A 13,299-nucleotide genomic window follows, 5' to 3' on the forward strand; every position below is an offset into this window, starting at 1 on the left:
TAAATTCTTTTTATTTCTAAATTCTTTTCTGTTTCTAAATCCTTTTCTGTTTCTAAATTCTTTTGGTTTCTAAATTCTTTTAGTTTCTAAATTCTTTTAGTTTCTAAATTCTTTTTTGTTTCTAAATTCTTTTTTTGTTTCTAAAACCTTTTTTGTTCCTAAAACCTTTTTTGTTCCTAAATTCTTTTGATTTCTAAATGCTTTTGATTTTGAAATTCTTTTATCTTTTTAAAATTATTTTCCAATTTTTAAATAATTCTTAATTAATTTCTTTTCCTGGGGTCTTGAAAATTGTTTTTAATTCCTTAACTCCTTTGAAATTTTTTTAAGCCTTTTTTTTTCTTTCCCCCACTATTTTTTAAAGTATCTTTTGGTTATTTTGAAACTATTTGCAAATTTATTGGGAACTATTTGGAAATTTATTGAAACAAATTTGAAATTTTTTGGGAACTATTTGGGAATTTACTGAAACTATTTGGGACTTTATTGAAACTATTTGGAAATTTATCAAAACAAATTTGAAATCTTCTGAAACCAATTTGAAATTTAACGTATTTGGAAATTTACTGAAACCATTTTGAAATTGAAAGTGTTTAGAAATTTATTGAAACCATTTTGAAATTTAAACTATTTGGGAATTTATCAAAACAAATTTGAAATCTATTGAAACCAATCTGAAATTTAAAGTATTTGGAAATCTATTGAAACCATTTTGAAATTGAAAGTATTTGGAAATTTATTGAAACTATTTGGGAATTTATTGAAACTATTTGGGAATTTATCAAAACAAATTTGAAATTGAAAGTATTTGGAAATTTATTGAAACCAATTTGAAATTGAAAGTATTTGGAAATTTATTGAAACCATTTTGAAATTTAAACTATTTGGGAATTTACTGAAACTATTTGGGAATTTATCAAAACAAATTTGAAATCTATTGAAACCAATTTGAAATTTAAAGTATTTGGAAATTTATTGAAACAAATTTGAAATTTAAACTATTTGGAAATCTATTGAAACCATTTTGAAATTTAAAGTATTTGGAAATTTATTGAAACTATTTGGGAATTTATCAAAACAAATTTGAAATTCATTGAAACCAATTTGAAGTTTAAACTATTTGGAAATGAATCGAAACCAGTTTGAAATTTAAGCTATTTGGAAATCTATTGAAACCCTTTTGGAAATTTAAACTATTTGGAAATGTATCGAAACCATTTGGAAATTTCTTGAAACTCTTTGGAAATGTTTTAAAAGCTATTTTGAAATGTAATCAAACTATTTGGAAATATTTTTTTTTGTTTTAAAAAAACGACTTTGAAATTTATTGAAACGATTTTGAAATTTTTTTAAAAAAACTCTTCTGAAATTTTTAAAAACCATTTTGAAATTTTTTTTAAACCACTGAAAAATTTTTTCTTTTGCGATTTTCAATTTCTTCTAAATTTGTTTTTTTTTTTTTTTTAACTCTATTCCATTTTTTGTAAACTGCTTTTCAGTTTTTAAAACAATTGAAAAAAAATTTAAAGCATTTTTAATTTTTTTTTTGTTTTGGGGGGGACTATTATAAATATTTTTTTTTTTTGGGGGGGGGAACCTCTTAAAATTTAACTATTTTTAAATTTTAGGGGTTTTTTTCCAAGCCATTTTTAAACTTTTTTTTTTTTAAAGGATTTTTAAAACTTTTTCCCTATTTTTTTTTTAATTTTTTTAAACTATTTTAATTTTTTTAAGCATTTTTTTCTTTTTTTTTAAGTAGTATCATCTCTTTTTATTTATTAATTAAGCCTTAACAAAACTCCTTTGTAATTATAGACATTTTTTTTTTTTTTTAATATTCAAAATAAGATCTTGCTATGATACAGGTTTCATTTTTTTGTTGTGGTTTTATTTATTTTTTATTCTTTTTTTTTTTATTTTATTTTCCTTTTTTTATTTTTTGGACTATATACAGAAGTGCAAAAAAGTCAACCTTCTCTTCTAGACCTTTTCCCTCCCCCCCCCCCCCCCACCCCCCTCCCCCTTTTCAACATGCCTAAACTGCAGCATAAATCAATCAACCCCTCAGGAGTTTGCACACACGCTCTAGAGAATTCTTGGTACGTAAACTTTTTGGAGTATTTGGATTATCAACAACACAAAAAACACAAACAACTCCTACCCCCCCTGCCCCCCCCCCCCCCAAAAAAAACAACCCACCAACCCCAAAACAACAAGAAAAATAGAAGTCCCTTGATCTACTTGATTAATGCAGCTTATTTAGATAGCAAGGCCTTGATATTCAGGGATTTCCACCCCCAAAAAAAAAAAACCCAACCAAAAACCCCCAAATGTTTAAACATCTGAAATGGATACAGTAGAAAATAAATGGATTGGTTTTTTTTTTCCCCTATCTTCTGTTTTAGTATCTTTTTTTTTTTTGGACCTCTTTTATTTTGGGGGATATCTTTTATTGATCTCTTTTTTTAACATCTTTTTTTTTTTAATACCTTTTAAAATATTTTTTTTTAATCTCTTTTTAACATCTTTTTTTTTAATATGTTTTTAAAATATATTTTTTTATCTCTTTTTTTTTGGAGGGGGATATCTTTATTGATCTCTTTTTCCAACATCTTTTTTATGGGATTTTTTTTTAATATCTTTTTTTTTTAACCTCTTTTTTTAACATTTTTTAATATATTTTTTAATATCTCTTTTTTATCTCTTTATTTAACTTTTTTTTTGGGGGGGGGGAGGGAAATCTCTTTTTAAAATACCTTTTCCTTAAGATATATCTTTTTTAATACCTTTTATTTGGATACATATACTTTTTAATACCTATTTAAAAATATATTTTTAATACCTTTTTTGCTAATTTTGCTTTGTTTTAATACTTTTGATGTATTTTTAAATACCTTTTAAAATATCTTTTTTAGCATCCTTCTTTTGAAACTTTGTTTTTTTGGCATCTTTTTTCCTAACATCATTTTTTTTAACACCATTTCTAACCTCATTTTTTTGAACCTCATTTTTTTTTCAACCTCTTCTTTCTAACATCTTTTTTGAACCTCATTTTTTGAGCCTCATTTTTTGAACCTCTTCTTTCTAACATCTTTTTTGAGCCTCATTTTTTGAGCCTCATTGTTTGAACCTCTTCTTTCTAACATCTTTTTTTGAACCTCATTTTTTGAACCTCTTCTTTCTAACATCTTTTTTTGAACATAATTTTTTGAACCTCTTCTTTCTAACATCTTTTTTTGAACATAATTTTTTGAACCTCTTCTTTCTAACATCTTTTTTTGAACATCATTTTTTGAACCTCTTCTTTCTAACATCTTTTTTTGAACATCATTTTCAACATCTTTTTTCTATCATCTTTTTCCTAAACATCTGTTTTAACATCTGGTTTTTTAACATCTGGGTTTTTTAACATCTTTTTTTTTAACATCTGGGTTTTTCACATCTGCTTTTTTAACATCTGAGGTTTTTCACATCTGGGTTTTTTAAGATCTTTTTTCCCAATTATTACTTTTTTTTTTTTTTAATCTCCTTAACAACTAATTGCAAAGACACCCCCCCCCAAAAAAAAAATAGAATAGAATAAAATCTATAAATCCCTAAAATCTGAACTCAGTTGTCTGCCAGGATTGTTGCCATAGCAACCAACTTAAAAATGGCCTTTACTCCGCAATGATTATAGGAATTATATTAAGATATCCATAGAAAAAAGGTCTTTGTTCTTTCTTTTTGATGAGAACTAGAGACAAGAACTAACAAATGACTGACATTCTTCCATTGTCATGTTGAGATCAGCAATACAGAGATCATTCAGGTTTAAAAACAAGAAGAACAACAACTCCTATGACCCAGCTGAGGAGGTGATGAAGGAGAAGAAAATGACTTTGGGTTGGGAGAGGATTGGTTTGGTTTTGTTAGGTGTGTGAAAAGTCATCAAAGGCTTAGAAACTGAACTGCTATCCAACTGGTACTAGAAAAGGGAAGAAAAACAACTAATAAATGTAAGGAAGGAAAAGCAGGTTAAAAACAAGGAGAAAAAGAATCCAACTTAATGTCCTCTACTGGAATAACTACGCTTAAGATGTGAAGTCACTACGCTTCCTTAACACGACTGAAGTTACATTGGTATGGGTTGGAACCCGTAATGTCATCATCTAAGGCTTTAATAGATGTACAGTACAATCAGAAATCGACACCTGGCTCCTCTGCAAAGCAGCTCCCCTCCAGCATTGCAAAAAGAAAACAAACCCCCAGAGCAGGGAACTGGGAAGTATGGAGGGTTCTAGAACCGAACCCTTGCTTCTTCCTACCCCTGCCAGCCACCCGGCCGGCCCCTGCCTCAGCGCCGGGCAAGGACGACCCTCTCCTGACTGCCACATCCAATTCCTTTGGATGAATCCACTCCTGAAAACTTGAATGCACATCTATTGAGAGATATATATTTTTTTTTGTCTGCTTTTCTTTTTTTTTAAGTTTTTTTGTTTTATGCTTTTTTTCTTTACAGTTTGTAAAGGCTTTCTAAGGCTATAAGCAGTTAATCTGAACAACCACCCCCCCCACCCCCCAAAAACAAACCAGAGAACAAAAAGAAATCACATAGAAAACTTACCCCCCCACACACCCAGTACTGACCCCACCCCCTTTTTCCTAGGCTAATTAAACATCTCCCATTAGTCATCTTTTGGTTTTGCCATGCAGCTGCTGTTCAGTGCTTCTCCTCTCTTTGTGTTTGTTTAGAGTCGCCGCCTCACGGCGCGACTGCGGCGAAGGGGAAAGTGAAACCCACCTCTTTTTAGAGTCCTTCTGACTGGCCACAGAGGCTATAAATAGAGAAAACAAAACCCCAAAACCAAATAAAAAAAACAACAGAATCCCATCTCCCCCCCCCAAAAAAAAGTTCCTTGAAAGGTTTTGTCACCGTGTCTCAGAAATGGCTTTTTCTCTCCTTTCGCGGCCCCCCGAGAGCTAGACCCTATGGCCAGGGTGGGCTCCTCTGTGGCTGGGGAATCTCTTTCCCCCACTCCTTGCTTGCCTGCTGTGAGCAGTTTGTGAGGGTGGCAGAGCCCTGGAACAGGCTGCCCAGGGAGGTTGTGGAGTCTCCCTTCTCTGGAGATATACTCATGACCTGCCTGGATGCGTTCCTGTGTGATCTGCTCTAGGTGACGCTGCTCTGGCAGAGGGGTTTGGACTGGATGAGCTGTGGAGGCCCCTTCCAGCCCCTCTGATTCTGTGATTCCTTGGCCATTTCTGAGACAGCTTTGGTTTGAAACAGAAGGGTGCCCTTTGACTGCTTGGTTCTGGAAGAAAGCAAGTGAAAACAAAACACATCCCCACCCCCCAAAAAAAAAAAACAAACAAACAAAAAAGAGGTGGTTCTGAACAAAATAACACTGCAGAAAATAATACTCTGGGTGAGATGTGTACAGTCTATGGCACTTGATGAGAAACCCTTCCCCAACGTGGTACTTAAAGCCATGGGTGTGCTTTAAAACAGACACAGTTGTGGTGTTTTGTTTGTGTTTGAGTTTGTGGTGTTTTTTTTTCCCCACTTGGCACATTCATCTGTCAGGATACCCTCTCTCTCCTTCCCCTCTTCCCTTAAATCTCATTAACATTAAAAAATAGTCCTCTTTAACACAGAAAAAAAAAAAAAAGACCTAAGAACAAGAAGGAAACAACAACCAACAACAACAACAACAAAAGAGAAAGCAGGCCAAGGCCTTCCTGTGCATGCAGGGCTCTCGCCTCTCATGGCAACATCTTTAAATACAAGGTGCACCTTTTGGTTTTGTTTTTCTTGTTATTTGTAAACCTTGGAGACCAAAAAAAAAGAAAAACCAACCCCAAAAAAATAAGAAAAAAGAAGAAGAACTAAAACTTTTCTTTTTTTTTTTCTTTGACTCTAAACCAAACAAAACCAAAGATTATCTCTTGGTCTACAGACGTACCAACACCATCAGGAAGAGTCGGGGGGGCAGGGCGGGGGTACAGCGTCGTCTGCCTTTTCCCCGGCGACTTGATGTGATTGTGGAGGGAAAAGACAGGGCTGCCCCCCTCCCCTCACCAAACCCCCTCCCCCACCCCTTCCCTGCTGCTAGAAAAGAGAGACAAGGCTGTACTCCTCAGACTAAGAATTAAGAAATCAAAATCACCTCAGCACAAAGATATCAATTCAATGTACAAAGTTAAGATAGGCAACAGTGTGTGGTGGATCCGCCACGCTCCGGGCTCGGCCCCGCTTTAACATGCAAGGTGTGGAGGGCTTACTGCTGAGGGAGGCTGGGGGTGGCTGGCTGTATATATACACTATGGCTGATGAGCTCCTCCTCTTCCCCACCCCAAACACACTGTTCCTTTGCTCTTCATTCATGATCTGCAGTGGGAAAGAACATAAAGAAGAAGAGGGGAGTTGAGGCACGCTCGTTGCTTTCGGCTAGCACGGCAGCCCCCGGCGGGGGGACTGCAGCTGGGGAATCCTGGAATCATACAACCACAGAATCAGTAAGGCTGGAAAAGACCTCAAGGATCAAGTCCAACCTATCACCCAACACCCTCATGACTAAATAAACCATGGCACCAAGTGCCACATCCAATCCCTTTTTGATCACCTCCAGCAGTGGTGACTCCACCACCTCCCTGGGCAGCACATCCCAATGGCAAATGTCTCTTGCTGGGAAGAACTTTCTCCTCACCTCCAGCCTAAACCTCCCCTGGCACAGCTTGAGACTGTGTCCTCTTGTTCTGGTGCTGGGTGCCTGGGAGAAGAGACCAAGCTCCTCCTGGCTACAACCTCCCTTCAGGGAGTTGGAGAGAGCAAGAAGGTCTCCCCTGAGCCTCCTCTTCTCCAGGCTAAGCAACCCCAGCTCCCTCAGCCTCTCCTCACAGGGCTGTGCTCCAGACCCCTCCCCAGCCTCGTTGCCCTTCTCTGGAAGACAGGGGATAAAGCCAACTGTGCTCCAGTTTAAAACTGTCTGTTGCTCAAAGGATCTCAAAGCCAAAAGGGAGTATTTTCCAAGGTTTAACACAGTCTGGCCTTACACTTCATTTACATTTACCAGTCCTATCCTTCCAGCACAGTAAAACCTTAAGATAACCTAGCAGAAAACGCAGTGAATCCAAAGTCATTTCTTTTCATTATCTCAAGACTCTAAAGTCCTACAGAATGAAGCTTTCTAATCCTCTGTGCTCTGCCACCACCTGAGGTACAAGAGAGAATCACAGAATTATTGAGGCTAGAACAGACCTCTGAGATCTTCAAGTCCAGCCTATGACCTAACACCAGCACACCAACCAGACCATGGCACTGAGTGCCACATCCAATCTTCCCTTAAACACCCCCAAGGGTGGTGACTTCACCACCTCCCAGGGCAGTGCATTCCAGGCTCTAATTCCCCTTTCCATGGGGAAGTGCTTCCTGACATCCAACCTAAACCTCCCTTGGCAAAGCTTCAGGCCATGCCCTCCCATCCTGGCACAATTTGCCTGGGAGCAGAGCCTGACCCCCACCTCACTACAGCTTCCCTTCAGGTAGTTGTAGAATGTGATAAGGTCCCCTCTGAGTCTCCTCTTCTCTTGCACCCAAACCAAGGCCAGCCATGCTCTGTGGTGGGGCTGCACCTCACAACCCAGTTCTGCAGCAATAAAGGTTCTCAGCTCACCACAGGGTCGCACAGAATGGTCTGGGTTGGAAGGGACCTCCAAAGCTCATCCAGTCCAACCCCTTGCAGCCAGCAGGGACATCCCCAACTAGATCAGGTTGCCCAGGGCCCTGTCTAGCCTCACCTTGAATATCTCCAAGGCTGGGACCTCAACCACCTCCCTGGGCAACCTCTTCCAGTATTCCACTACTCTCACAGTAAAGAACTCGTTGCTAACATCAAATCTCAATCTGCTCTTCTCCAGCTTAAAGCTGCATTTGAGTATCTGAACAGGACCTACAGGAAGGCTGGGAAGGGACTGTTCAGAAGGGCCTGTGGGGACAGCATAAGGGGCAAAGGTTTGAAACTGGAGCAGGGCAGAGTTAGGTTGGGCTTCAGGAGGAAGCTCTACACAGTGAGGGTGGGGAGACACTGGGACAGGCTGCCCAGGGAGGTGGTTGAGGCCCCATCCCTGGAGACATTCAAGATCAGACTTGCTGTGGCCTTGGGCAGCCTGCTCCAGCTGGAGATGTCCCTGCTGCCTGCAGGGGGGTTGGATGAGATTGCAGCAGGTGGGAAGGGACCATCAAAGGCAACCTATCAATCAGTGCTGCTGCAGCCACCAGGCACTCTAAACCAAACCATAAACCCCTAGAGCCCTTCAGACTGATTCTTCTCAAGCTGTGCCAGGGGAGGTTTAGGCTGGATGTCACAAAGAAATTCTTCCCAGCAAGAGAGATTGGCCATTGGAATGTGCTGCCCAGGGAGGTGGTAGACTCGCCATCCCTGGAGGTGTTCAAGAGCAGATTGGATGAGGCACTTGGTGCCATGGTTTATTTGATCAGATGGTGTTGGGTGGTAGGTTGGACTTGATGATCTCTGAGGTCTTTTCCAACCTTATTGATTCTATGATTATGTGATTCAGAAGCACTGTGGGAAGCCCTGCTTTGGGAACCCCAGCCTGAGGTTCAGGGGGCACTGGAGGTGGTAGGAGCCCTGGGGATGCTCCTGGGAGAGGAGGGTTCACAGTGGGCACTGCACTTGGTGCCATGGTTTAGTTGATCAGATGGTGTTGGGTGATAGGTTGGACTGGATGACCTCAAAGGTCTTTTCCAACCTGGTTAATTCTAATTCTATTCCTAACTCTATTCCTATTCCACTCCCTTCCACTCCACGCCCTTCCACTCCACTCTATGCTGTGGGGCTGTGCACAAACAATTCTGCCACCTGCCCCAACGCTAAGGTGGTCACTGCTGAGATCCCCACCCTGGTGGAGCCCAAAGCCTCTTCCCCTTCCAATCTTTTCAGCTTCCTTAGGAACACTAAAACCACTCTGCCCCTGGACAAAGACCAATTCTGCACACAGAGAAAGGCAAGCAACAGGCTGGGAACTTACTGTTTGATGTCAGAATGTCTACATCTGTGTAACATACTTGTGGCTAGTCAGATGTTCGGCAGATATTATGGGTATCTGCAGGTGGGAAAAAACACAACAAAACAGAAGCAGTGAGCAAGGGCTGCAAGGAGCTGCCCCTCAGACAGTGTTCTGCTACAGAACAGGAGGCTGGAGAAGTTGGGGGAGGGGGGTGGAGGGTGGGGGGGTGGCAGCTGTGAGCTGGTGGAGTTTACATTGCAATCACCAAGTTAAAAGTCAGGGGCTACAGGAGCAGCTTTCCAGCTGGACAAGGTTCAGTTTGCTTTGACAAACATCAAATCAGGACTGTTGGCTGGTTGGGAGGCAGGGAGGGAGGAGGAGTACAAATCTACCAAGTCATGCAGTGCAGTAATTGAAAAGAGCCCTTTTTGTTGGCCTACACAAAATCCTGAACAATCAGTTCCATGGTGGCCTTGTTTCTGCCTCTTTTTGGCCTCATTCTGGGAGCTGTTCACTGCTTCCACTCTGGTGGCCTTTGAGCACCAAACCTAAGATGCCCTGAGCTCAGTTTTCATCCCTGGTGAGCTATAGAGCTCAGATTCCCCCCACCCCCTCAAAAGCAGTGAAACAGCTCTCAAAATGCTTGTCTGTGAGAACAGAACTCATCACCTGGCTCTCCTGAAGTGCCCCAGCAGCTCAGGTTCCCCTTTCCAAACCAGTAGTGAAGCAGAACAGAGAAGCAGCAGCAAAACCTCACACTGCTGGGTGCACAGGGGCCTGCAGGAGCGAGCCCAGACCCAGGGGTGGACCCTGAGGAAGGGCCAGCACTGGAGCAATGTGGCTGAGGAGGAGCTGGGGGCAATCCTGTGTCACAGCCAGGGCCCAAAGTCTGGCTGGCAGGAGCCAGGTGATGCTCAGGAGCAGGGAGACATGCTGGGGCACACAACACAGCAGTGATTTGTATGGCCACAACTGGCTGCTGCACTTGCAGAGACTCCTTCTCCTCAACGGCTGGAGCTGTTCTTCTGCACAAGACAGGGCCTGGGGAGCTTTCTCCTTAACTAAATGCTTTACAGGTCTTGCTGCTGGCTTCTCCAACCCCCTGTGCCCTCTCCTCCCCTGGCAGCTTCACACAACACTGCCAACTGGCACAGAAATGGGCTTCAAGCAGAAGGAAGCTTCTCATACCATGGTTTGCCTACTGCTGCAGGCCAGGCTGTTGCACCCAACTGTGTAGAAGCATCAGGGATAGTGCTGTTGGAACATACCAAGGACCTTCAACAGGGCTCAGTGAGGATGGAGGGCCAGCTCTGAAGCCTTTTGGCATGCATGCAGATTGCATTCAGGCACTCCAGCTGCTCACACAGCTTATACATATATGTGCCACGTGTGCCATATATGTATGGAGGGAGGTTTGGCTGCAGAGCTGCACTGGGTGCTGCTGGGAGGCTCCAGGGAGGCTATGCATGAAATGATCAGACTCTGCAAGCTGCCCTCCAAGTCTGCTGGGGAAAGGTTGAGATAAGCTGAGAATTGGATGTTTCCCTGAGGCTTGGCTTGCTCTCACCACTTCCCTGGGCTGGTGGAGGATGCAGAAGCTCTCTTCAAGGGACAATAAACAGACATTTGGGGCATGCTGTGGGTTGCTTGCCTAGGTGGCATGGATGTGGACTACCTACAAACTACCTTTTCAAACTGCAAAGGCATTCTTCTTCTAGTCTAAAACCCTTGAGGCCAGGCTGGATGGGACCTTGGGCAACCTGGTCTAGGGGAAGGTCTCCCTGCCTGTGGCTGGGGGTTGGAAGTAGATGATCTTGAGGGTCCCTTCCAACCCAACCCATTCCAGGAGTCTGGGAATGAATCCACATGTAAGGTGGTGACTCAGCCAAGACTGCTCCAGAGCAGACATTGTGAGCTGCTAAGCAGAGTGAGCTGACTGTTTTGTGGGACTGAATTAATGATGGTTTAAGGATGAAAATACCCAGGTCCCCCCTGGTTGAGATTCAGGATGTGCCCTCCCAGCTGTAGGGTAAGTTTTGGAATGGTACTTCTGAGGGGCCAGTATCAGAGAGGCAAACAAAGAATGTACAGCTGCTGGGGTACAAAATGCTCAGGAGGCAGAGGTGGGAAGGCTCACAGACTCCAGCATTATTCCCATGAGAGTCTGATCCTCTCCATGGTATCTGGGCTCTGCACCCACCCTGAGCACACAGGGACATGGGCACAAGCATTACTGCCTGATGTTCAGCTGCCATCCTGACAGCTTCACCATGGGATCTGGACACTGTTTGGGGAGCTGGCTCTGGTGCCTTAGGGAGCTGATTGTGCCAGGTGAGCTGCCTGGACACCTGCCCTTTCTCTCCACAACTGTGGACATGGTCCTGCCTTCAAACTACCTTTTCAAACTGCAAAGGCATTCTTCTAGTATAACACCCTGGAGGTGTTCAAGGCCAGGCTGGATGGGGATGGACAGAGCCTGCACACTGCTGGAGCCCATGGCTAGTTGCATCTCCTAAAGGCACAAGTGTGAGCCCCTCCAAGCCCAGAGCAGGACCTGCACATCAGACCAAAACTGAGGCATTCAGGCAACTCTAACTTCCTCCTACATCTCAAGAATTTGTTTCCAGAAGAGGAACAAGAAGGTTTTTAAGTCGTTTCCACTGTCACTTTCAAGGCAGCTGTGCTACAGAAACCTGCACTTTGACAACCCAGCTAGGCAGGAACCGCAGCCCAGCTCTTGATCTGCTCTCAGTGCAGCTCCAGCTGGTGCCTGTGAGGACTGCAGCTCCTCCAGCCCCTGGTGCTCCTCTGCTGGCCTCGCTGGGAGGGCTCAGAATCGCTCAGTAAGGCAAGCATCATTTTTCTATTCCTGAAATACATCCCAATGTAGCCACAACTGGACCCTACCACCCTCAATTTGGAAATCAAACCAGGCCCTGATGGGAATTGTCTGAGCTGCAGGCTGCCCACTGTGACCAGCGCTGAGCCAGTCCCACGCAGCACCACAGGCTGAGCAAAAACTGTCAGAGGAGTTTCTCCAGGGCCTGTGCTCAAGTGGTTTTGTTTTGCTCTTGGAAGAGGAGAGTCAGAACATGCTCAGACTGCTAACTTCAGGCTGCTGTAATAATTGGGACCCTGCAAGCCCTCTGCACAAAGGTTTTCCTGCCTTTTGATGGAGCTCTGAAGAAGCTAAAAGGAAGCGCTAAGAGGAGCTGTCTGCTTTGCAGAGGGAGACATAAATCACGGCCTCCCTGTGTTATCCCTCTCTCTGCACACCTCTGGGAGCAGAAATAAGCCTGCCTGGCCCCCAGAATGTTAAGACTGAGTCAGAAACTGTATTGTGCTCTATTTTTAGCCCCCAGAAGCGGGGCTGCGGCACCTCTCGAGCGAGGCGCGGGGCCGATCGCGCCGCGCCGCAGAGCTCAGAGAGAATGTGTAGGCCAACAAGAGGTGACAAAAAAGTACATCCACTCCCCCATGCTGATTAAAAGCACCCCTCTCGAGTTGTCTGTAAGGAACAAAGCTGTAAATTAGCAAACCTGGTTGGCTGTGGCTGTTGCAGCGAAGGGAACACTTGTGGCAGATGTTGTTGCTGCAGACACAGTGGCGGGCGTAGCACCGTGCACCATGGGAACTTTTCCGAAGGAAAAATCAAGAGAAGCAGAAAGGTCCAGGAGGAGTGGAGCAAGGATGGGAACCAGAGCCACGTGTGGAGGGGCAGTGGAGCGTGGGAGGGCGGTGGGGGTTGGCACAGCAGGAAGCCCAGGGCATCAGTGCCAGCGAGTGACATGCAACCACAGTGCAAAGCGGGATGACATTCCCGGTCGGGTGGGGGGGAAGGGGGAGAGGGAGGGGAGGTGAAAGAGAGAAACAACGACAACAAAAAAGGGAGGGGGGGGGGGAAAAGGCTTGTTACCATCACATCAAGAACATGGACACAAACAAGCTTAACCATTTCAATCCCAAAAACCTCCACAGCAGCAGCTCTTTAGATTATCTTTTACCAATACAAAGAAATTCATCAAATCAAATCGTTCTTAACCCCAAAGCAAACAACAAAACCAGTTACTGCAAACACAAAGCTTTTAACCTCCTTGAAGGCAAAGGGTCTATGGCAAAGTACAAAAGCTCTTTAAATCTTAAACCCATTTTTTCCAAAGCCCTGGAACTCATAGCCCAGTCAAAATCCACCGAGGGAGGGAGGGAGGGAGGAGTGTGCAAGTCCAAAACCTGCGGCCCCAAAACCACCCCCAGCGGCCTGCCCCTGGCAATTAAACCAACCAACTGCAT

At 43.4% G+C, this 13,299-nt stretch overlaps 1 protein-coding gene across 14 annotated transcripts in view; it reads right to left on the bottom strand.

Moving 5' to 3' along the window:
* Nucleotides 1-2,726: 2,726 nt before the first annotated feature.
* The window catches only part of MBNL1 (muscleblind like splicing regulator 1), a 99,073-nt gene continuing 88,500 nt past the window's right edge, over nucleotides 2,727-13,299 (bottom strand). For 13 of the 14 annotated variants that reach the window (XM_068144900.1, XM_068144893.1, XM_068144886.1 and 10 more), the window contains 3 exons: nucleotides 12,549-12,643; nucleotides 9,031-9,105; nucleotides 2,727-6,370 (listed from right to left, as the gene is read on the bottom strand). In XM_068144900.1, the coding sequence (XP_068001001.1) occupies nucleotides 9,049-9,105; nucleotides 12,549-12,643 (152 nt within the window). In that variant the 3' untranslated portion in view covers nucleotides 2,727-6,370; nucleotides 9,031-9,048. The remainder of the gene's footprint in view (nucleotides 6,371-9,030; nucleotides 9,106-12,548; nucleotides 12,644-13,299) is intronic. The other variant, XM_068144890.1, reaches the window with a different exon arrangement.

This window comes from Melanerpes formicivorus, unplaced genomic scaffold (genome assembly GCF_026170545.1).
Source record: "Melanerpes formicivorus ecotype bairdi unplaced genomic scaffold, bMelFor1.0.p_v2 SCAF_12, whole genome shotgun sequence".
Lineage (NCBI taxonomy): Eukaryota > Metazoa > Chordata > Aves > Piciformes > Picidae > Melanerpes > Melanerpes formicivorus.